Genomic DNA, 26,228 nt, shown 5'->3' with positions numbered 1-26,228 from the left:
TTTCCTTGGACTCTTGATTTCCTCAATTTTACACCATTCCAAAACAAAAGTCTTTGATCTGGCCCTTCAGTATTTACAAATGGCCCTTTTGAAATTCGTGATCAACTAGTTTTCATAGACTTGACTCCTTTAATCTGTGCCTGCTAATCAGTGTTTTGAGATTAATTGTTGCTATTTGCTAAAAAGCTCTCCGTGTATGGATAACATCCCAGCTTAAGTATTCCAGAAACCAAAAAATTCATATTTTGAACACTATATAAATGTTTATCCCTGGAATCTCAACTATTTAAAAAATTTTATACTGCATAGATTGTATAACTCCATATGGCTTATATATTTTGAATATATATGTAAAAAGGAATTGTTAACTGCCAGCTCTTGCAACCCAAATGTTTAATTCCAGACTTACAGAGTAAGTTCTAAGTTTACTCTTTGTTATTTTCTTGTATTCACTACCTTCCTTTTTGTGTCACTTTGTTTATTTTAAACCCAAGGTCTCCAAACAGACCTGTGTGAATAGCAAACTTGTTCCCATATGATCTTGGGTGAGACTGCTAAAGAAAGCCAAATTGAGTTTTCAGTTGGTTTAGTTGGCTTTCATTTAATTTGGCAGACAGATTTTCTAAGTACAGTGGGAAAAAAAAAGCCATGGTAAATACATCTAGAGAGGGTACAAGTTGTTAAACGATAACAACCTCTTCTTTCTTTCTTGATAATTAGTCGGTCTAGTCAGTGCCTTCAGTTGCCTTGGACTTAGTCAAGAGAAAAGTGCAGGAGTAGTAGAATAGAAAGGAGTTGAAGTAGGGAAAGCAAAAAGAACACATACTGAAGACTCCTAATTAATCAAACAGTTGCACTGATGACATGCTGGCATCTAGTGTCTGTCTTTCTTAGTTTGGGATCATCTAAAAGGTACCTTCTGGTTAAAATTTAAAATGCCTTTTTTTTTTTTTTTTTTTAATTCAGTAGATAATATATCTTGAATTTTGTAATCATGGAATTCTATTGAGTGTTTTATTTGGTGATCAATGATACTTGTTGATATTTGGTTGTTATTCCAGTAGAACTTGGAAATAGTTTTCTTATTGTACTAGCAATACTGCAGACTCTCCTAAGGCACTAGTTAGGATCTCAGAATTTCCATGTTGTATCTGAAGTTCATTTTGATGATTAAGATAATGGCTGTCACTTACTGAGCATTGACAGAATGCCAGGAACTTTATATATAGTCTCAGTTCTTGAACCACCCTGCAAGGCTAACTGGTAATATCACCATTTAACTGATAAAGAGACAGACCTAGAAAGGTTAAAATTTAACTCTGCTGTATGCTTAGCATAGTAGTTTGAGTATAAATTCTGGGATCAGATTGCCACGTAATTAGCTTTGTGACATTCAGCAGGGTCTTCTCTCTGATCCAGTTCCTGTGTCCATGAAATGGGAATAATAATAGCACCTACCTCTTAAGACTGTTGTAGTATTGAGTTAATAAACGTAAAGCACTTAGAACAGAGTCTGGTAGGTAATCAGCACTTTGCTTGCTTAGTCTTGGCTTGCTGCTGTGACTCTGCTACAGCATGCATCAGGAATTATGGAAGTGGTATGGCAGGTGTGCAGGTTGGGAGCTGGGGGGACTGGAAATATGCTGGGGTGGCAGAGAAACTGGCAGTCACCTGAGAAACAACTTCTGAGATGCGAAGTGAAACAAGCATGCTGGGAGCTTGCCCGTCAAGATTCTATAGGATAGCCCTAGGGAATATTTCTCCAGGGAATTCTTAGAACTGGATGGTGATAAAGGCGTATAAGCTCTTACCCCTTAAGGGGACACTCTACAAATGAGAGAAATTAGAAAGCTCCCCTCTAGTTGCAGCACCATTTTGTGAACACTATACCTGAGAACAGCTTTGTTAAACTGTTGACATGTGTAGGGATTTATAAAGGCATCTGATACAAAATAGTTGCTGATTAAGCTATGAGTTGATCACGCTCATAGGCATATAAACACACACACACACAACTGGATGCTAGTTAGTATTTAATTTTATCTGTATTACCCCATTCTTTTCCTGCATTGTTGTCGGGGTCTGCTGGATTTTGTCCAGTTTTTAAATTTCTTTTGAAATGTTTTTAATCAAGCTAATGGGTTTTTTTTTTTTTAATTAAAGTGGTTGCACTGTGTTAGAAATCTAAAATATTCCTTCTTTTTTTGAAAAGTAGTGATTTTACTGTACTTTCTCAACTTCATTTCCATTTGATTCTTGGGTCTCACAGGAATCCTTCAACTGCTTTCTACCAAGCGTTCCATTTGAACACGGTTCAGGAATCAAAGAACCTCTGGGATAGGTATGAATATTTGCATATGAAATGCATACATGCAACAATGTATGCATGAATTGCTTTGCACAGTTTCTCATCGTTAAAACTGATCTTTATTATTTTGGGAGGGGGGGGGAATCACATGGTATTTAGCATGAGACAAAGCAGCAAAATAAACCAAAAGGACAATATGTATTTTAAATAGAATATAAACATACTTTCTTTGCACTTTAAAGTATATTTTTGAAGGGCTTACTCTATTGGATTTTATTACATGAAATATCCCCTTACCCATGTGTGTTTAATATAAAAATATGTTCTATTAAAAAAAACCTACAGTTAACTTTGTGCTGTTTTATATAATTTCTCTCTAAAAAGCCTTAGTGACTCAAAGCAGAATGTTATTTCATGTTAAGAAATTGGGGAAGGGAAAAGACTAAGGTATCAAAGTAGCAATCGTTTAATTCTTAGCAAGAGAGTTTAACCTTAAGCTTGTTTGCTAGAATTCACTGTATCTGCATTACAGTTTTATAAACACCTGAAATAGTTTTTCTCACAGAAATGTTCTATAATTTTTTTTTTGTAACTTTTTAAAGTATAGACTGAAGTCTTGGACTTCGCATGTGGCAAAAGATACTTTGGTTTATCTTTCTGCTTAATACACATTTTAGATAGTATATGCTGTGTTCACTTATTTTGCTGAATATTTATTAGCACTCCATCAATCTGTGTCTAATTAACAGAAGTTGAGTGCAAACAATGTTTTTAAAATTCACACAAAGCTTTGTTAGATTCTTTTAACTCTGCCTGGCAGCGCATTTGTGTCCTTTGGCATAGTTTGGATAACACTCATGGACTGAACTCCATCTCATTAGAATAAAGTATTGCTGCGTGCATGTACATGTCATGCTAAGACATGGTCTGTAACAGTCTTTTAATTCTTAGGCTTGATTTACTGTATCACTCAGGATATTTTCTAACAAACTATCTTTTTGATAATGTGTTCCTTACTTAACTGGAAATGTTTTAAAATGGTTACTTGTAGAACAAGAAGTGTATAATGTATAGTGCTGTATTTATAGATTCAATTTTTAAATTGTACAGCTATAGCAATATCGAGACATAAATGTAAATTGTGGCATGAAACAGCATGAAGTTTTAATCATTCAGATGGCTTACCAATGTAGCCAGGGTGAGTACTTTAGGGATGTACTTTATACTTTTCCCTTAGAGAAAGGAAAAATCACACTCTTCTTAGAAATGTTATAAAATGTTTGTTAGATATAAGATAATTTATTTGAAATAGCTAACTTTCATGAGCTACTATGATAGCAATATGAATAATACCTATTATTTTCATCAAAATGATTTAGAAAGGTTTGAACTTTACTTTTTATAATTTGGATCTAATTAAAAGATTTCTTTTCATTATAAAGCAGCCAGAGAAGTTGCCGCCTCATCACCCGTTACCACTAAATACATGTTTTCTTTTTTAGATCCTAGAAATATTTAAGGTATCAGAAGTGAGGCAAGTTGTTATATCTAGTTTCTCATGGGTTGAAAATATTTTCTCTTCTCCTTGGATCCTCTTTTGTCCAGAGCCAAAGAAGTATAACAGATACTTGGATAGTTGTCTATAGGGTATTAGTGCCAAAATATAATCAGAACTTTTATTCTAGATCAGCCATTCTTCACTGTAAATTGACATGTTGTTACCAAGATGAAAAACTCAACCCCATGGAAACTGACTAGTTGTTTCCTTTTAGCTTTTCATCTAGCTTAATTTTCAGTTGAGAAGAGGAGTAGTGGCTGGCTTTGTTAGTTCTAAGCATCTACAGCTTCAGTTGGCAGATATCTAATATATCTATTAGTAGTTTAATACCTGTAAAGTATTGTGGCACTGTTTATTCTTTTTCATTGCAGACAGAGGTTGAAGATTAATGTGTGTTAAGCTTTGAAAAATATCTCACCAAATTGCCTTATTCATTTTTGACTATTATAAATTTAAGCTTTTTTAGATATTACTAATTTGGCAAGTCAGTATTTTTTAAAGTGAAAGTGAAGTCTCTCAGTTGTGTCCGACTCTGCGACCCATGGACTGTAGCCCACCAAGCTCCTCCATCCATGGGATTCTCCAGGCAAGAATACTGGAGTGGGTTGCCATTTCCTTCTCCAACAGTATTTTTTAAGGATGATATTATTAAATAGACCCCATTAAAGGATTTAAGGGCCCTATACATTCCTTACATCATTTACTCACTAAGAGGTATAAATTTGTTTATTAGTGTGTATATATATGGTATTTCAGGCTCCTGTTTATGAAATCTTGGAAATCATTTTCGGTAGGGGCAGCTTTTAAGGCCTGTGCCAATTTTTATTAAACCTGCCCTAGATATCTGAAGATCCTTGGGTTTGCCTTACTCAAAAGACTGGAATCTTTTTTGCCTAGAATTCTTTTAGCAGACTATCTTTTAATCAAAATGTAGGTAACTGATATATCTTTCTCACATTGACTTAGAGCTATCTAATGGCCTTTTTGTTTTCTCTACTATTTAAATTAGAATTAGCAAGCTGAGAGACTTTGTGTCAGTCGGCCTCTGCCTATATTTAGATAGTTCCTCTTTCTGTTGATATCCAGTGCTTTATTCAGTTATTATACTAAAGTCGAAGCTCCTGTCAAGCCTTCCTTTCCCTTTTCCTGTAGGTGCCATCATGTTCTGTCTTCCCCATTTGTCATTTGCAGAGTCCTCAGGGAATCAGTGAGCTGAAACCATCACCAAATAAAGAGCAGTAGATTCTAATAGCTAAAATAATACAACTTTTTCTTAGGAAACCCAAATTAAGTGCATTGACTGTTTTATTAAAATGAATAATGTAGCTTCCAGGTTTCACTTTTTAAGCCCTGTGCCAGTGTTTAGTGATAGCCTCGCCTGTTGGCATTTCAGAACAGTAACTTGAGAATTTGACTTCCTATTTTTCTTCTTTAAAAAACCAACTTTCCAAACTTAATTCCTGGCATTGCTTTGTTGCATCACAGAATTAGTTTAGAAAGTTACCCTGATAATCACTAGGGGATAGGCTCTCACTGGGAGTCCTTTGTGTGCGTAAGCTAAGGGTAAGAATTTATAGCAAACAACTTTTACCCTGTTGTAAATATCGAGTCAGGAAGATAAAGGAATACTAAAGGGAAAAGATTTTACCTCTTCCCTTTAGAGTAAAGAAAAAAATCAGGTAGCTTGTAAGGATTTATCCTTACTGATAAACACTTAGAAATGTTTCTGCCTTAATGAAGAAAATACTTAAAATGTAGTTAAACAGTTAGAGTAACAGTGGCTAGGTACACCATCCGCTTGAGTCTTTTTGTCCTTCCCTATGACAGCACCAAAATTTAAAAGAGAAATGAATAAGGAAAGTAGTACACATGAATTATTAGCTTAAAGTGAATAAGTCTTTGGGTCTTTTACTCGGTTACTTGATGATTTCAATTAAGTCTTTATAGTGATTATTTACTTTTCTCTATTTATATTTGGTTTCTAAATTGTTGCATTAAAATGTTCTTATTAAATAACATCAAGTATTTTGTGTTAGGAGTATCCCAAGTGGCTCAGTGGGAAAGAATCTGCCTGCCAAAGCAGGAGATGCAGGTTTGATCGCTGGATTGGAAGATTCCCTGGAGAAGGAAATGGCAACCACTCCAGTATTCTTGCCTGGGAAATCCCATGGACAGAAGAGCCTGGCGGCTACAGTTCATGGGTTGGCAAAAGAGTCTAATACAACTTAGCAGTGAAACAACAAGAACAAATTTTGTGTTAGAAAAGGTGTCCAACATTTCCTTTGGTTATGAGATTCCACTTTTGAAGTTAGAAGTAAATCAGAACTAAACCATGAGACTATTTGTTCTGTCCTCCTCCAGGAAGCTCGGATACATCATTAACGCCTACTTATTAACCCAAATGGAAAAAAATCAAGTTTCAAAGAATTAACCATGGTGGGCTACTTGTTAGAGATTGTAACTGGTTAGTGTGCTTTCTTGATAATTACACTGTTAAGTACTTTGAGGATATGAGCCCAAACTGTTGTGTAACCATACCAAATACATTTCTTAATAATTTGTACCTTAAGTACTTAAATAATTTGTTATCTGATTGTATTTTTGACCAATTCCAATTAAGGATATCTAGTAGAGAATAATCAGAGATGCTAAAAATTAGAGGAAGTTTTTAATGGCCAGTCATCTTTTTCCCAGGTGGCACTAGTGGTAAAGAACCCACCTGCCAGTGCAGGAAACGTAAGAGACATGGGCTCAGTCCTTGGGTTGAGAAGATCGTGGAGAAGGGAATGGCAGCCCACTCCAGTGTTCTTGCCTGGAGCGTCCCATGGACAGGGGAACGTGGCAGGCTGTAGTCCATGGGGGTCACAAAGAGTTGGACATGACTAAAGCGACTTAGCATGTCACCTTTTTTAGGACTGGATCTCAGAGTTAGATGAAAACCTAAGAACATGCTTATAAAATGTTCAAATGACATTAAAGGAGGAAGTCATAGCTATTATTGGATGATAGCATTTGTGAATTTAACCATCTAAAGTATGTGCAGAAATTCAGAAAGTGAAAGAACATGTATGTAAATTCAGGAAGGTTGAAACTTAGCTGAATAGGTAGAGTAAAAAGTACCGAGATACACTAGTTGGCTGCATTTTATAGTTACTGCTTAGCAAATGACAGGGCCTGCCACAAAAGCTAATGTAATGTGAGGCAATATTTATATAACTAGAATAAATAGGAAAAGATGGTGACAGACCTACTGTACTTCATTTTTGTAGGTTGGTTCCTCTAAATACAAAGCTAACTAGAAAATCTAATTAATATTCCACCTGGACAGCCAGGTGGGTATTTCAGTAGGAAGACATGAGCTTATTTTTGAAAGAAAATGGGTCCTCTGGGAAATAGCCCTGCCATCACTAGAAATAATAAAGTGGTCTTCCTGGCTGTTAGGAATGTTTGAGGTTTAGAGCCAGTTACTTTTAAAATCCCTACTGTGCAGAGTATCACTGCGCTGCTTAGTTCTAAAGAAAGAAAGAAAAGAGGTAAGAGAAGTTTTGAAATTGATCTACTTCATTCTGTTTTGTCTTTGTTGCCCATTAGTTTTAGAAAACGTCGAGAGCTGTGTATTTGTTGAAGGAATGGAGGCTTAACAGACCTTTGGAGGGTTAATAAAATTCTTTCCCTATTAGGACAGATTTCCCACATCAGAGGCAATTAAGTTGTGGCCACAAACTGGGAAACCAGTGACTGGGTAGAATTCAGTTGTGCGCATGCTCAGTTGCTTCCTTCAGTCATGTCTGACTCTCTGCGACCCTATGGACTATGCAGCCTGCCAGGCTCCTCCAGGCAAGAATACTGGGGCGAGTTGCCATTTCCTTCTCAGGGGATCTTCCTGATATAGGGATCAAACCCTGGGTAGATCCTGCATTGAAGGGAAATCCTTTACCACTGAGTTACCTGGGAAGCCCCAGAATTTGGTCATGCAGAGTTAAAGGACTGAGAAGGCACATTCCGGTTAGAGGAAATACCGTGAACCACTGTGGACGTATATGGTAAGGATGGTTAAATTTGATTGGTGCGTAAAACATTTGAAGGTAACAGAGAAAAGATGGTAGATTCGTTAGAGACCAAAGATACTAGGAAGGTAATGAAGGTCTGAATTAGGCAATAGAGATGAACAAAGGGGCTTCCTAGGTGGCGTTAGCAGTAAAGAGCCTGCCTGCCAATGCCAGAGATATTAGAGACATAGGTTCGATCCCTGGGTTGGGAAGATTTCCTGGAGAATGTAATGGCATTCCACTCCAATATTCTTGCCTGGAGAATCCCATGGACAGAGGAGCCTGGTAGGCTACAGTCCATAGGGCTGCAAAGAGACAAAGCTGAAGTGACTTGGTGCGCTCGCACTTACGAAAGGAAAGGTTGATGAAAGAATGGTTATCAGAAGGTTAGAATTAAAGAATTCTGCTACTGATTAGGTATGACAGGGAAACAGTCAAATTTGACTTTGTCAGACCTAACTGAAGGAATAGTGGTACTATTACTAGTATTAGTGAAATAATTGGTTTGGGAAGAAGAAAATAGTAATGAGATTTTGCTTTGAGCTGAAGAGCCAGTGGAAGGTCAAAGTGGAAATATTCAGGGTACAGCCCTAGCTGCAAACCTGCAGATTGGTGGAGAAGTTAAAGCTAGAAGAGATTGAAGAATCTTTTATTTATTTGTTTCTTAGATTATATTATTTTATTCTAGAATTCAGGCTTTAGGAAAGGCTCATGTTTTCTAGGAGCAGAGTAGTGGAAAGGGGGCAGGCCAGGAGGACAGGCCTTGGGCAACACTATATACATTTAGAGAACAAGGGAAACTTTGAAGATAAGTGGTCTTAGAGACTAAAAGATTGTAAGAATATTAATTCTTACCCAAAAAGAAGGGAAAATGTTTGAATCTCTACTTTGAAAAAATTTCAAGTTTACAGAAAAATTACAAGAATAATATTGTTGACCCTTAATGCAGATATAAAGGGGGTAACCAACCTTCTATGCATGAAAATTCCCATGTAACTTACAGTCAGCTCTCCATAGCCACAGAGTTCCTCCATATCTGTGGTTTTGTATACATGGATTCAACCAACCTTAGACTGTGTAGTGTTGTAGTATGACTATTGGAAAAATCCACATACTAAGTGAACACACACAGTTCAAATCCATATTGTTCAAGAGTCAGCTGTACAAAAGCATTTCAGTAATCTTAACAGATTTGACATTTGTTAGCATTTAGTCACACTTGCTTTATCACCCTAACATACTGTTTAGGAACCATTTAAGAGTAACTTGCAGATACCATGTTCATTAATCCCCATATACTTTAGCATATATTTCGTACTATGTAAAAATAGTATAGCTACCAAATTCAGATTTGTTAGACTTGCCTAATATGTAACATACAGTTCATGTACACATTCTGTTGGTTGTCCCAGTAATGTCCTTTATGACCATTTTTTACCTGATCAAAGAGCCTAAAAAGATTACAGATTACATTTAATTATGAAACATTTGTCTTTTTTCCTCCTGTCTTATGTAAATAAATGTTGTATCAGTCTTCTTTAAGATTGTTTAAATAGTCACTAAAAAAGGAAGTACCAGTGTTCTGCTTGAATAACAGGGGAAAATGCATCTGCCTTTTTACAGATGCGTGTCTTTTTACAGTCTTTGTTACAGGGGTTGGGAAGGAGAGAGATGAAAGGGTGTGCTGACTAGAATCCAGCTAAAACAACTACTGGGATTGGAGAAGTTTTTAAGAAGAATCGTATTTCTTAAAGTTCAGTAAGGAGTAGCAAAGGAAGAACATGCAGATATTAATGAGGGTATATCCCTTACAAGAGAAATTGAGGTATATTCATATACCAGTTTTTTCTGTACTATGTTTTTTATACATTAAGCTGGGATTTTAATTAAGTAGAGAAAAATAGTATAGTTTGAAGACATTTCTTACTCACCACTTCGGTTTACAAAATACGTGCTTGCTGTCCTTTATAGTCTGTTTTATCCTCCTAGTTTTATTGTGATAGTTGCCTAAGGTGGATTGTTTGCTGCCAGATTTTTAACCATAGATCTGTATCTCATTGTCTGAAGTGGTGTTTCAGTGGATCCTAAGTATTTGTTCTCCTGTCAGCTTTTCTGTGACTAACGGAAATGGGACACCTGACATGCTGATACTATTTTCAGCACGTGACTGGACTTCAGAATTGGTGATGAGAAATTATTAACTGCTCATCGATTATGATATGCTTCTTTGTGCATGTGCTTACCGCCTTCCTCTTTAGTTAGTAAATTTTCTCCATATAAGTCACCACAACCTACCTACTCTGAAAGGTCATGATAGTTATTCTTAGGATGAAACTTGAAAAGCAGTTTTAAAACATGGGAATAGTTGGTAAGGTCTCTTTATTATTGTTGATATTAATTGTTTAACTTTTCACCAAATAGATTTTAAGTAAATCAAACCCTTGAACAGAACAATGTGTGTGTAATTTGCTAAACCCATCTCTTTTTTTCCTACAGAATCTAGAACTCTGTAGCAAAGCTTTTTAAGAAAAGACTCTGACTGAATTTGTTCAGATGACAAGGAAATTCAAATATAGCCTGAAATTGTTGAACCAGATCAAACATACAACATCTGTTTGGAGGTTTTTTTCCATTCTAGTTCCTAAGAGTTTAAAGATATGAATTCATACCTCTTTTATGTACTGAAACCTGCAGATAGTTTTGGCAACCTATTGAGAAGAAAGAAATATTAAGTGGAATTACTTTAATATTTTTATTTTCAGCAAGATTTGGGTTTGTAGGTAGTTAGACAAGAGAAATGACTGATTCCATTCCAGCTGACATTCTTTGTGTGTGTGCATGTACTTGTACTAATATTCTAAATCATGCAGATCAGGAAATGTGTTAGATTTTTGTGATTGCCATAGATCATTTATATGCATTTGCTACCAGAAATTAGATTCTATGTTTAGGTTTTACTTGACGACTTCTAAAACATTTTCCACGTTTGACAAGTAAATTTAGATAGATGGTAATAATTTAGAATATGTATTCATTGATAGATATCCTCAAATAGCATTTTTATGCTGTTTTGTTTCCTGGTTATTGTCAAAGTGTAAAGATTTTAGTTATAAATAGGAAAAGATTTGGAGGGTCTGCATGGTATTTTTTTTAGTTTTTAATTTAATTGTGATATTTGGCATGGAAATAGTGATGGTGTTACCTATATCCTGGAAGCCAAAAACATCTTTCTACATGTCTACTTGGTGGTAATATCAAGGTAAAGAAGTATTCTCCTTCTAGCCCTGTGCACTATTAGAAGGAGAACAAGAAGGGAAAAAGAGTTGTTGTGTTTGACTAATCCCACTCCTGTTCACAGTGTCTATTAACCATTAATCTTCAGAAAATTTCTGTATTTACAGCAGCTGTTTCTTAGATATTACTAAGTTAGTCCAGAAAATGTTGCTAAATACATGTCTGGAATGGTCATAACATAGTTTGTTTCACAAAATTAGATGTTAACTCTTACACATAATGTGATGATATTTAAAATTTTAAGAACAGTTCTATTTGCTTTATGTTAACTGTTCTTAACAGTTAAGCTCAAAGTCAAATATGCAGCTTTCTGTTAACAAAGCCTGCAGAATGTTATTGCATATATTTGAGTAATACATTGCTGGCTTCCACTTACTTTGTTTTTCCATTTTTATCTTCTCCCACCCCCAATTTCAAATTTTTTTTTTTTTAAGGTGGCTTTCCTATCTCAAGTCACTGTTTCATCTTAAATGATGCCAGAAAATTTTGTCTTTATCAACCTCTGTGCTGTTTGTTACTGTATTTCAAAACTTCAAAAGAAAATAATGGTTAATAAGTATTCACACTTGTTTCTTTTCTTTTTTTTTTTTTTAAAGTCTAGAATTTCAATTTCAATTTTTTGGTTTTTTTTGGTATCCCGTATAAACTTTTTTTTTGAAAGAGAAGTATAAATCATTGTGAGTAAACATGATAGATCTGTCTGTCTATAACTGTCTTGTTAAAGCTTATTTTCCCAAAGCTATATTATTTTTATATGTTAATTTCTTGAAATACTGTCTTTCCAGTATTCTTATTCTACTAGGTACATTTGGACCGATTTTTTTCCCATAAGTTTATCTTTGATGTTTCTAGCCTGGTTTCTCTTATACATATGGAAAGTCCGTATGTAATTATCGGGCATGAGGGGTTGCTCCATATCCCCCCTTTCTCCATTAAAAAATAAGCATTTTTGACCTTTTAAAGAGAAGCAAGCATTGATTTTTATAATATGTAGGAAATCTCAGAACCGTGTAGTGAACTTTTTAAAGAATTGTTGTTTATACTTTAAAAGTGAAATTTTGTACCAAAAGAAGCTAAGCACATGCATTCAAATAGCAAGTTCCTTTAGGAACTCATATATAGATTTGTCTGATTTCACTTACAAGTTTTCAAATAATGACTTGGAAATTGCAAATGGTCTACCTCTTTGCCCCTATGCTCACTCTTTTATTCTGTTAATACAAGTTTGCCATAAAATTAGGTAAATGACTGTAAACTTTAGCCTGGTTCTTGCTGGGCTAAAAGAACATTTAATAGCTCATTCTCAGTTCAGTAGAAATTTTTTCCTCAAAAATTAAAGAATGAAGTGATAACTATAGGAAATACTCAAGATTTGTTTTTTATAGCAATCTTGCCAGAGATTCAAGCTTATGAATAACTTCTAAATATTCACTTTTAGAATTCTAAGTTAAATTTTAAAGGATATCTAATTAATCTTAACTCTTTTCATCTACAAGCACTTCATTTACTCAATTTTATTTCCAATTTTTAATAAGAATTTCCTACATGTTAGAATTTAGTGATTGAAACTCTTCAGTTGTGAGCCTTGTTCTTGGTAGGAACTAATTTTGAGAAAGCATGCTTGGGGAAAAATTGACACAGAAGTTTTATATATTTTTAATGTGTACAACTCTTACATCCTAAATTTCCCATACATTTGTATGGTGCACGCAACCTTAAAGTACCATTTTTATAACACAGTACAAATAATTAAATCTGCTTTATATGGCTGGTTTAATTCTATCTTTCAGAGATTTTTTTTCCAGGCATTTATCTTGACAGTGCTTTTTGTTGGTAGGTCCTTTACTAAAAGACCGAGTAGTCAGCCATTTAAATGACCAGTTCATCAAAGTCTTACAGACAAGCAGCTTACCAGCATTACTGATTATATAGTTCAGGAACCATTTACTTTGCTAAATATGTCTGTGTATTGTATCTTCTCATGGGACTTGTCCCTCAAAAGAGTAAATCATTAAAGTAACTTATTTTATTTTTTAAATTATGGTAGAATTTTGGTTGATAGGAGATGAGAGTTGCATAAAAACATTCTAAAAGCATTTTGATAGTAATGTTGATGAAATGACCACAACCTTCAACTATTATTTATCCTAATAAATATGGATTTTTGCCTTCACCAGGTGATTACATTGTAAGGCTGTCCTTTGAAAATAAAATCTTTGATTTTGTTGAAGTCAAATGTGTTGTCAGGTTACATTTGGAAAGGTTATATTTGTAAATTGAAAAAATTCAAGTAGACCTTCAGATTATATAGAAGACTTTTAAATGACCGTGTGTATTTAATAGAAAATTTAACATTAAAAGTTAAAATCTATAACAACGTAACTCCAGCCCCCTATATTTGGGTCAAATATCTCTGGAGATGGCTGCAGAGTTTCCTTTACAATGCTGTCTTTGAGTTTTTTATAACTTTGCACATCTAATCTTCCTCAATAAGGGCTTTCCTCTTTCCCCCTCCCCTTTACCTCATTATGCCATTTTATTTAGGGGTTTGATGTAGGCAGAAATGTGCCCATAAATGTGTGGGTTCCCTTTGAATGGATTACTGCTGACTAAAATTATAAATCAACATTCTTATCAAACAGAAAATTCAAGCAGAAAATGATAATATTACCTTCTAATGATTAAAACAGGTACCCAATTGAAAGCTTTTTTATAAACATGTAATAAATTTAAGATTATATTCTCAATGAAGTAATTTTTACAATTATTTAATCTTCCTATCCCCCTATTTTCTTCCATGCCCATAGGGACTTAGCAGCAGCAGCGGCATACACAGATGAGCAGTAGGATTACTTTCGAGTAGGATAGACTGTTATATCTATTACATAAAACACGTACTAAAATTTTATTCTTTCCATCGTGTTGTCTAATTTTAAAACTGGGGATGATAAAGATAGACTTGGATTTAGGTATTAAGTTGAATGCTGTCTAGAGCATTTAGTGATTCATATAGATATTACTGATCCAGCCACCTGTGCTGTGTAAGTCTAGAAACTGGTATGGTTGTGGACGAAACAGTATAACTCAAGTGCCATTCTGCAGAACTACAAAGCTATCTATACCAGGTTATGGTGTTAAATCATAATTTCTGGATCATGATCTTAAACCTTTGATGGGTTACATTTCTACTTGACTCTTTACTGACAAGTATTCCTGATGGCCTGAAAGTCCATGTTATTTAAAGCTTGAAGTATCCAGATCAAATATGAAATTATTTTACATTTAAAAAAAAAGTACAAAATATCAGTTGTGTAATCATGGTAGAACATAAACCTTTGCTATAAAAGATTTTTAAAGGCTATTTGATTAAAACACTTATTTACTTAAACTCTTTGCTAGAATTTTTTTTAGAATTCAGCATCGGAGGAGGAATGTGACATAATAATGATCGAAAGCCGAAAGTTTAAAAGTTGTGATGCCCTCACATGGTTGAAGGGTTATTCTAGCTTCTAAGGACTGAATGTTGTCCACAAGAGTGTCTCATCAGGTCATAAATTGGTAAGACTTAATGGATTAGATTTTATGTATTATACCTGATGTTATTGTATTGAGATGAATATTTATGAACAAACTGAGCACATTGTATAACGTAAGAGTATAGTATTAAATATATACGTTAAAACTTGGAATTTTTAATACTTGGAGTATGTAATCCTTTCAGGCTGTATCTTTGCAGTGGTATTTAATAGTTTAAAAAATAAAGTGACATCCTATATCATAGTATGATTATTTAAATATTGCTATCGCATCTGCTGTGGATGCTTACGATATAATTAGGGACCCCATATACCTTCTAGTTAATATCCCAAGAAATATTTGAGAAATACTGATCTTTTATAGAAGTTTTACATCCATCTTTTTCATAAACTATAATTTAATTACTTATAGGATTTTATTTTTCATAAAAAAGGCATTTTTCATGCTGTCACTAAAAATGAAAGCTGAAGAAACTCTCTCAGTTCTTGAGAATACCTAAGATGATAATATCAAATGAAAATAATATATCAGAAGTCATTATACATTATTTGTATACCCTGAAAAAACATTTCCTTTCAGAATTGTGTTCTGCTTAGAAAGCAGAAATTTGTAAACTTGTGTTATAATAGGTCTTCTAATTTTGCTTTGTTTTACATAGCTGTATTTTGTAGGGGAACTCTTAAAATAAAATGGTTTAGATTAGATAATACAGTTTAGATTTAGGATATCTTAATCCTCAACCTGATCATCATATTTTGCATATGAAGAAAAAGAATCTATGCTAAGATACATTTCCAAAGTTATACAGAAAATATTAGAATTAATATTTTTCATTAAAATATGGTACACACATTTTGCAAGCCTGTCAGATATTTGAAAAGCATCATCTAAATAGACTGTGGTATCTATTTCTAATCTTAATCAGAAGTATGTTATTCTTTTGTACACATTCATACTAATTCTTTTTAATTATATTCTAAATTGCTTCAGATAATAGTATTCCATGACTTCATTTTGATCAGATTTTGTATACAAACTTAAGTTTCTTAAACCAGTAATAGCAATCAGTGGTAGTCTGGAAGAAAATACAACAAACTAATAGCAGTTGTCCCTTATTCTATATATGTTTTTCATTTTATTTTTTAATAAGTTCTAATTTCTTTGGTAAGGTATCTATATTTAGTAGTCAGTGGGTAGGCTTCAGAGGGTCATGAAGCCTGTGGAATTTTGGATAGAACATTATGTATGTTTTCAGTGAAAGGTTCAGAGCATTTGCCAGGTTTTCAAAAATAGTTGGGTAACATTGCTAGTGAATGTTTGTGTCTAAGGAACAGGCCTTGTTAGACACCCAAATACATGACGTATGAAAGAAATTTTTAATGAGTACACCAATCTGTAACTCTTACTGATATTTATCCAAGGGTAGTTTATTATGAGTGATCATTAGACTGATGGAACAAATCAGAGCCTAATTGCTTTTAGTTTAGAGTATATCCTTTGAGTCTCTGTGATCAAGTGCTGATTGAATTTCTCCACAGAGTAGTTGTTTTTTTTTGCTACTTAGGGATTACTATATGTCAGGGACTGCTAAGTAAAAATATGCAACATGATATCATGCCAAGTATTTTTGACCTGTTACTTAATTTTCACAGCAGATGTATATATACTATCAATAGCCTCAGCTTATAGAGAAGGAAAGTGAAAACTTAGATTAAGGAACTTTCTCAGGTCACATAGCCATTAAGTGGTGAAACTAGGGTTCAGATCTAGCTTTCTAAGTGGAATCTGGGCTCTCAGTTGTATGCAGGTCTAGAGAGTAACCCTGGAAAACTTGAAGGATAAGATAAGGGAGAATATCATATTGTATGAAGATATGAATACATAATTTTGACTTCCTTTGAATTTAGTAGCAGGGGGTCATCCTCATTATAAAACCATCTTTTAAAGCACTTGCCAAAAAATAAATTTGTTAGGTTGCTTACTATCTAAAATTATTTATTGCATTGTAAAATAACATCCACTTAAATTTAATGCTTATAATTATAAACAAGTATATATGTATTAGAAAGTTTTAGTACTTACTGGAATAGTATTATACTAAGTGTAACCATTAAGGAGTTCATCCTTTAGTATTTAGGATCTATAAATAGGAAACACTATCAGCAGTTTAAAAGGCTACTTCAGACTGCAAATTTTGGGATGGGGAGATGAGTCAAATGTAAAACCCCTTACTAAGCTACATCACATTTGCCCTTAGTTGTGGATAACCATTAAGAAACCTATTTTATATTTACTTTTAAAATATTTATGTAACATTTATTTTTGGGGGGTCAGAAAAACAGGATTTTTTTTTGTTGAGCAACTACTTGGTGCAAGTCCTTTTCATTGGTTTAATTTTATCTTCAGATGAACTCCAAACCTTATAACCTTTAGCCTGTTTTTAAGTGTTTGTAACAGAGTTCCTGTGTCTAAATATGGCTTAATAAATCTATGATAATATTACTGCTTAAAGCAAAAACAAATGAAACTGTACCTTACTAATATAAATTATGTAGTTAACGTGTTAAGTATTTACCATGTGCCAGACACAAATGCATTATCTCACTGAATCCTAGCATCTGGTCCTATTTATTATCCTTTGGAGAGGCTAAATAATTGGTGTGAAGTCATACCGTAAAATCAAATGCGGATTCAAACCTGGGTATGACTTCAGAACAAAAACCTTTTATTTGGTACCACTTCTGAGTCTAGAATTATAAATCTGAGTTAGAAGGGAATGTAGTGGTCACTTAGTCAAACCACTTGTCTTATACTTGAATTATGTCTACCACATACCTTCCAAGTTGTCATCTAGCCTTTGAACACCTCCAGTGATGTTTATCTTAGCTTCCTGGTCTTCTTTCTTTTTCCATTTCATGTTTAAACCTTTATAAACCCTTGTATAGCAGAGACTCTAAAATGTGAAGCAGAAAAATACCTTGCCATCATTTAAAGATTTAGTAGAGAGGTTAGGTTCATGTAAAAATGTAAGCTGTACTACAATTTCTATGGAAACATTGAACTGAGAATATTCTGTAGTTCGTTCTGTTAGTTTTCATAGCAGCTGTAGTCAAGAATATGGGTTCCAGTTCATGGCCATGAGTCATGGTTTTTAGTTCTGAAGCTCTTTTTCAGTGGATAAGGAGACTTTGCTTAACATCTTAGAGATCGCAGGATGTTTCCTCTCTTCCTAATTGTTGATTCTAGAGGTGATACGAGGGTTTCATGGGACTCCTTTATATGTGCATTGATCCCCAGTATAAAAAGAGTGAAGTATATCTGAATTTCTTCAGAATCCTGGATCTACTTCACTTAGAACTTTTGCTTGTTCATGATACACACTTAAAGACATGACAGTTTGAGTTGTCAGCTTTCTCTGACCTGACCAAACCAGCAAGCTTTGAACTCCTCTTTCCACTTTCAGGATAGCCTTTGGTTTCGTTTTCTTCTTCCCGATGATTGAATTTTAAAGTCCAACTTTTTTCCCACAAAGTCTACTATGATTTTGTCATCTCCATAGAACTGCTAAATTTCACTGGCTTAATTTTGTCAGAAGTAACCTGAAAATCCATAGCGCTGACTTTTCCTCATACTTAGAGTTTCTCTACTTTGGTTGCCTATGTTATATAGAAACTGTTACACTTTCTTCCTTTTCAGTGAATAACAACCAGATGAAAGGAATATCAGAAAAAAGTTTATTGGCTTTTTATTTAAGCTGACTTTGTCAGGGAGGAAAAAAAATTCTAATGAAGCCTTCTCTTTATTATTATGTTCCTGTGATATCTTTAGTTTCTAACAGTTTAAGTATCTGGTTGATTTCTTAACTCTTTTTCCCAGCACAGTAAGCTCAACTTGCCATAAGTTCATGTTGAACTTACAACATATAATTAGATAATATATTAAATACTATATGTTTTATTCCATCCTTTATTCAGTTAAATGTTCAGTGTCAATTATATGCAGAGTGTTGTAATAAGTAGACCCTCGAGATAGACACAGTTCCTACCTTTAAGGTTTAATTCAAGGAAGAAGAACATTCAGTGAAGACAACAAAAACAGTTATTTATGGAAGAGTCAGAGGGATAAGGGCCTATTGGCAAGAAAGGAAGAGGGCAAAGATTATGTTGGTAAAGCATACCATTTCATTTTATTATCTCTAGAATTTAAATTGATTTAACAAATTTCAGGTCATGATGTAAGTCTAGAAACCATCATAAAAATTTTACATAAATTGATGTGTACAAACTATTGTAAAGTTCTGTCACTAGTCATGTCTATTTTATAGAATTGTTATTGCCTGTAATAATTCAGGATATGGATCTAGGTTGAAATGAGAAAAAGCAGGGAGTCCCTGGTTGGTCCAGTGGTTAGGACATGACAGTTTCACTGCCAACGGCCCAGATTAAAAAGAAGAAATGAGAAAAAGTAATTAGCTGTTAAAACTTTTGCCGCTGAAGATGTGCATTTTTTACTGCATTTCTCCATGAGTGAGAAAACCTTGTAACCCTTTAAATTTTATAATACTGCTACTTTATACTTTGCTTTATTGTCCCAGATCCCTTTTTGAGTTAAGTAATTCTAAAGCAGTGATTCTCAACTAAGGGAAATGTAGTTTAGAAGCAAAACAACACTTTATCCCACTCTTTTGAGTTTTTAGTAATATTTATTGTTGAAATGTCATGTAACATATTTTTGGTTAAACTGGTTTTTGGAAATTTTTATGTTGGATTAAACTGATTAAGTTATATTTTAGTGGCCTTTGGAAAAGTTTTTTACAGTAAGTTAAGATTATATATATCTAAACAATGAAACTTTAAGATCCTATCAAAGATCAAAGAATTTTACTGATGTTCAATTCACAGGAATGCTGTGCTTCATAAACATTGATGTGAGTTTAAATCTCAAGTCAAACAATTTTTATTAGCATATATTTTGTGACTGCATTGAATCTTTAACAAAGAGTACAAAATAATCAAAGAAGTACAAGAAATCAAGTAGATTGAAAGCATAACTAGCATGATTTGTCTTTGGGAAAGACCATAAAGGCTGTTTCTTAATATTAATCATAATTTTTGTTTATACCTTACTGCTTCATTTTTAATCCAAGATACACTTATAAGATAGTAAACTTATACACTTATAAGATAGTAAACCTTAAACACTGTCAAAATCCAAATTGATCCAAACAATAGGAGGAACAAAAAAATTTTAAGTACTACTATTGTAAAAAGTCTCATATAATCCTTACAGCAATCCTTTATGGTAGGTACAAACCATGACCCATTTAACAGATGAGGAAACTGGTTTCAGTATGTTAACTTGGTAAGAGCACCTCATTAGTAAGTAGTGGAGTTGGGATTTTAAAACGAGCTTGTCTAATTCTAAAGCCTATGTTCTTAACCCCCTTTATTACTCTTGGAGAATTCAGCCTTTTGCTTAGGCAGCTACTAAGAAGTCAACTGTCTTACCCCAGAGTGAAGTAGAGAGCAAAAGACAGTTAAGCCAAACGGTAGTGAAGTGACAACCTAGACAGTTTTAAATATTCAGGGCATGCCTTCACAGTACTCTTCTTAGATTTGTTGAAGATGAGCAACTTAATTCTTTGCTCAAACCCAGGCCAACCTATATTTTTAAAACATCCCAAAATAATTGATTTATTAAAAGTAAAACAGACCAGATTTTTTTCCCCTGATACAGTATTCTCTTCACTTTATTGAAGGGTAATGACCATGCTTGGAGCTGTCCCTTTAGTCTAATTCATAATGAAACAACGATCTCTTTAAAAACCTCATGATACTTTTACTTTTATTCTTCTGGGTTTATCCCTATTTTGAAACAGTTCCTTGATAACCTCCATTCTTATTTATTACTATTCTTGGACTTTGGGGACAATTAGGAAGGGATATAATATAGTAAAGAAAGGTTAATTATTAACCTGGGAACAAAAGCTGAGTTTTAGTCAGATAACCCTAATGGTTAACCTGATCAGTTTTACTTTGTCAAATATATTGTCCATAGAATTACGCTTTTTCTATAAAAGCTTTTTTAAATAACATCTCTGCAGGCATAAATGAAGAGATTAGCTGTAAGACAAGCAAAAATTATGATCTCTTCACTGGTATTTGACATTTGATATTCAAGGGGATAGTCTCATTTTGACTCATTTGGTTAGGCCTCATTGTGGAAATGGGATTGAGAGGATTTGTTCAAGAATAGCTGCGTAGTTTAAAAAATTAATATGTGGAATGCTTGAGAAAGAAGAGACAATTATGAGGCTATTCAGTGAAAGAAATAATTAGTTTTCTCAAGAAAGGGTAGTTTCTTCCCAGCCCTTCTTCTAGCTTTTTACCTGCTGATCTTCTCCAGTGTCCTGGCCCTATTTGTCTTCACTCTTTAACTAGGATTATCTCTTACAGTTGGAGCTACCTACCACATTCTGACAACTCTCAAATCTAGACTCCTTGCCAGAGATTACTCTATGGAGTTCTACATACCTATTCCTAGTAACCTTATTTCTCAACTTTTGTTTCTCCATCGTGATCTATATCCTAGAGTCAGCAGTCCCAAATGTAGCTTAAAATGTCTCATTTCCATCTGCAAGTTTCTTTGCCACTCACTCTCCACCCCTCAAAAAATCTTAACAATCTTTCTTATGACTCATTAACTATCTCCCCACTCCTGAGTTGCTCCATACTAAAAATTGCAGTCATTGGTGTTTTCTATGTTATAGGTGACTCTCATTTTTATCATCCCTCTGATTTCTTAAAGATTCTCTGTGCTTGAGTTATAAAACTTTCGTTTTCCCTTGCTTAATCCCTGTGACCAAGCATTTTACAGTGTCTAGCTATTCCCTTTACTCCTTTACTTCCTTGGGTAACTTTTTTAAGACTTGAGTTGAATGTTACTATCCTTTCTTCTCACTGAATCTGCACCCCTCTTCCCTTCCCTCCCCTCCCATACCCATCCAAACACACACACCACCACATTGAAGTAGTTAGGGTATTTCATAAGTCTCTAAAACTAAATGATGAAGGAAAAAAGCCCAATAAGAGTAACTTGCCTCTGGACATAGTAAACCTGAGGTGAGGCTAAGTTGCAATGTATATTTGCTAATTCCACATCTAGTGGTCTTCTCTGTGATGAACACTATCTAACTTCATGTTCTTCACCCAATATTTGTTGAGCGTTGTGTGTGTGCAGAGGAGACAGATTCGATTTTTATTTTTTTACAAAAGTGTCATCTAGAAAGGTAAATGTTACTGAGATTTGGCTGTTAGGAAATAAGAGGCAGAAGTTTGTTCAGGATTTATCACCTGTTACCACCAAAGGTATTTGAATTACCTAGGTGTATGGAGTATTTCATTAATATTAGCAAGAACGTATAGCAAGTTTAGTTTCAAATTGAAAATGAGAAATGAGAGTAAGGAATGTTTCCTCAATTATTTGTTTTGTGTTTGGTTAAAATAGTAGCGTTACCCAAGTTTATTAAATACCAAGGAATGTTGGAAAAGTTTTGTTGTTAAGTGTAGGAAATGATTTGGAGGTGATCCAGTACAGCTACTTTGTGTTACAACTTTACCGAAAAAAAGGCCCCAGAGTCAGCATAGCAGGTAAGGTATTCAGGACTCAAATTCCAAGTATACAGGTTTTGAGTCTTTAGTCGTATAGCATTGTTTATTAAATGTCTGCCAGCCCTATGGTAGATTGTTAGCGCTTTTGTGTGGTAGAAGATTGATGAAACTGTTAGAACACACCCTATATGCGGAGTGCTGCAAGTGTAGTGTGAAGCATGACTTACTGTATTACTTCTGGAAGAGTTACAGAAGGCTTTCCAGAAGAGAAAATATTTGCACAGAAAGCTCTAAAAGAATGGTAGAGTATTTAAAGAGTGAGAAGCAGTATCAACAAAGAGAATAAAAGTAAACCGCGGAGCATCTTAAGAAGTTTAGGCTTTTCAGTTCAAAAGCTGCAGGCATTTGGAATTGGGGGGAGGTGAGGTGGGATAATGTAAAGGTTAGCAGTAGAGATACATATAGTAAGCTAGTTCCTGATTCTTCCCCCACTTTTCCTGCCACACACACTTTGGCCCGTTTGTATGTGATTGCTGAAGAATTCGAAGTTACTTTAAAAATTGTAGATGAATTTAGCTACATAAAAAGATTGTTTTATAATAGGCCCACTGCTAGGTAAAAATTTATTCAATGCTTCTTGGCCTCTGAAATGAAATGTAAATCTTAAAGAACTTTACATTTTTGCTTTTATTGCCCTTGGCATTGTTTTTTTTTTTAATGTTCTTTCTCCAGTTTTGTTCATTTTCATATACTTACACCATGAAAATTGCCTTAGTTGGTGACAGTGTTATTATTTACTCATAGTCAAAGGGAAGGAATGCCATATTGTTAACCATTTAAAGGAGAATTGATCTTAACTACAAAATGGCTGTTAAACGTAGTCCTTTCCCTGAAAGTCTTTTTCTTAATCTTTATCCTTTTCCTAACACAGCTGGAAAAATTTGAGCTTTTATGTGTTTGTAATGTCTTCATTCATATTAAGAATTTTTATTGACTTTTTCTCTTCTACTGAAGTTTTGTTTTTTGTAGGAAAGATAGGTCTTAAAATCAGTATCAGAAACCATAGAACTTTTACTAGGTTAACCTATATGGTACTTTAATCTCCAAATTCTCATATTTTTAGATGTTGATTAACTATCAGCTTCTATCCCGGCAGACTAAAAGGAATGGCTTTAGAATATCTAAAATGAATATATGGAACTATATCCACTATGTTATTTTTCAGTATAACTAGGTTAAATAGGTTTTTGTTAGTTATTCTAAACATAAATTGGGAAAAATACCTTCCTAATCTCTCTCCTTCTTTTTTCACTCTCAGATACCAGTGTACATCTCAGTCTAGATAATTGTCGGTTGTATACTGTTTTCCCAGTCTCCAGGAAGTAAAGTTAGCCAGGACTGTAGTGTCAAATTTTAAATTTGGGCTTAAACACCTCTGTTATGTGTCCTTCACTCCCCTGTAATTACGCTATCACCAAATTACCAGTTGCTGCTTTGTAAACAGTAAAATGAAATCTCTTTCAAGAGAGTCTCCTTTAAATGTAAGCACTCCAACATTGGGGAAAATGCTACCCTCCTCCTACCCCTTTCTCACACCCTTCTTTTTTCAGTCTGACTCAGAGGAAGGAAATAACTTTTTCATTGTGTCAAACCTTGCCTTATGCTAGTCTAATAAGAAATAACAGTGCATAAGCTCATTTATCTTATGTAATTTATCTTATGTAGATATGATTTTTCATGTACTTACTACATTTAAGTATTTAACTTGAAGTAATAGAATGTTAAACTTTCTTAGTGTATTGGAATGTTTGGACTGTAATGGTAAAATTGCTATGCTGTCTTCCTTTTATATAAGTCTCGTGACTAAATCTTTATATCTTCCATCTTGACTGTTTTAACAGAAAAATAGTTTGGCTAGTTTTTAAGTTGTTTCCTTAGAGTAGCTCAGGAAAAATATCTATCTAATTATATCAGAATTTTACTATCAAATAATAATTCCTCCAAAATATCATAACTTTGAAGTGTAAAAAGTAAAAAAGATCTTACCAATGCTTTATTTGGAATTCATTTTTTAATGCAACACTGTGTAAGCTTATGTAGCCCGTTGTATCTTAGATACTTATCCGAGAGACTTTTATAATTTAGTTACCAGCATCACTTTTAAACAGAAATAACTATACTGGGAGTTATGTTTTTAAGTGATTTTAATTCACCCTAAGCCAAGGAAATAAATTTTGCAAATCACAAGTATCATGTATATTAATAGTTTCCTGTGTTAAACATAGTACCTAATATTTCAGAAAGAAAAAGTTCCAAAAGCAAGAGGAGTTGTTGGTCCTCTTCCCTCCTTTCTTCCTTTCTTGTTTCCTGTCTGCCATTTGGTCATGTCTTAAGTTCACACTGTAATAACTCCTTTATGAGTCATTTTCATTTTGGAAAATGTTTTTCAGTATTCTTCAAAGTGCGTGAAAGTAGCCTTCAATCCCTGTTCCCCTTGTGCCCGCCTTTACAAACAGATAACTTTCTTTGTGTGTGTTTCCAGTCTGTCTTCATATACATAATATGCAGTACATAATCTCCTTCTTCACATAAATGATAATACATACACATCATACAGTTTCCCAGTTTCCATCTCAGTACACAGAACAGCACCGTTGTGGGTTTTTTTTTTTTTTTTTCCCTCTTACTAAATGACTAGTATTAAATGAATGGCTATACCATGATTTATTTAAGCCCTTTCCTATTGCTAGTCAGAAACTTTGCTATTACAAACAACGTTGTAATGAGTAGTTTTGTCAGTACATTTTTCCTATGTATGTAAAAATATCTGTTGGATAAATACCTACTTGTAGTATTGCTGACTTGAAGAGTGAGGGTGTGTATGTATGTGCAAAATTTATTAGATGTAACCAAATTGCTCTCTGTAAGGATTATACCATTATACCATTTTTCACCAGCACAGTAAGAGAAGGCCCATTTTCCCACAACCTCACTAATTTTGCGTTAAATTTTAATATGTTTGCCAGTGTGTTTAGGGAAATAATATCACATATTATAGTTTTAGTCTATATTTTTATTATGAGATATAGAGTATTTTTAATGTCTTGTTGAATGTTCATGTGTATTTTACCCATTTTTCTACTGGGGCTTCTTGTCTTACAGATTTATAGAAGTACTTCATATATTTTGAGGCCTATAGTTAGAAAGGCCTCTCCCACTCCAAAACAGTAAAGAATTCCTTCCTAAATGGACTTTTTTAAGGTCACTGATACATATATGTGGTTGACTTGGACAAAGGGAATCTGAGGTAGGAGAGGGACTTTATATTGATGGTATACCTTTTTGTGTGTACTCGCTGAGTTTATTGACTTGCCTGGCGGCTCAGATGGTAAAGCATCTGCCTACAATGTGGGAGACCCGGGTTCGATCCCTGGGTGGGGAAGATCCCCCGGAAAGGAAATTGCAACCCATTCCAGTTCTCTTGCCTGTAGAATCCCGTGGATGGAGGAACCTGGTTGGGGTGTCGCAAAGAGTTGGACATGACTGAGCGACTTCACTTTCACTTTCCTTTCACTGAATTTATTCTTTACCATGTACTAGTATCTCCTTTAAAACTTTTATTTGGAATACTTATAGATAAGTTGCTCAAAAAAAAAAAAAGAAGTGCAGGGAGGTCTCATGTAGCCCTTCATCCAGTTCTTCCCCCAATGGTAAAATTTTGCATGACTATAATATAAAACACCTGAAGTCCAGAAACTGACATTGGTATAATCCACAGTGTGTATCCTTTTTTCCTCTTTTTAAATATTCTCTTCTGGAAGAAAATTTCAGGATTTTGACCTGAAATTAATTAGATGAATGTAAAATATGCT

At 34.1% G+C, this 26,228-nt stretch overlaps 1 protein-coding gene across 6 annotated transcripts in view; it reads left to right on the top strand.

The window, feature by feature from the left end:
- The window catches only part of TSC22D2 (TSC22 domain family member 2), a 50,745-nt gene that overhangs the window by 10,078 nt on the left and 14,439 nt on the right, over positions 1-26,228 (top strand). For 2 of the 6 annotated variants that reach the window (XR_011567580.1, XR_011567581.1), the window contains exons 2-3: positions 2,270-2,341; positions 14,609-14,767. The exons of 2 other annotated variants lie outside the window; for them this stretch is intronic. Coding sequence is in view for 1 of the 4 variants with exons in the window: in XM_019960889.2 (XP_019816448.2) it covers positions 2,270-2,341 (72 nt within the window). In the remaining 3 variants the exon portion in view is untranslated. The remainder of the gene's footprint in view (positions 1-2,269; positions 2,342-14,608; positions 14,768-26,228) is intronic. 2 more of the 6 variants (XR_011567583.1, XM_019960889.2) reach the window with 2 other exon arrangements.

Source organism: Bos indicus, chromosome 1 (assembly GCF_029378745.1).
Source record: "Bos indicus isolate NIAB-ARS_2022 breed Sahiwal x Tharparkar chromosome 1, NIAB-ARS_B.indTharparkar_mat_pri_1.0, whole genome shotgun sequence".
NCBI lineage: Eukaryota > Metazoa > Chordata > Mammalia > Artiodactyla > Bovidae > Bos > Bos indicus.
This window is presented reverse-complemented; position numbering and strand designations above follow the sequence as displayed.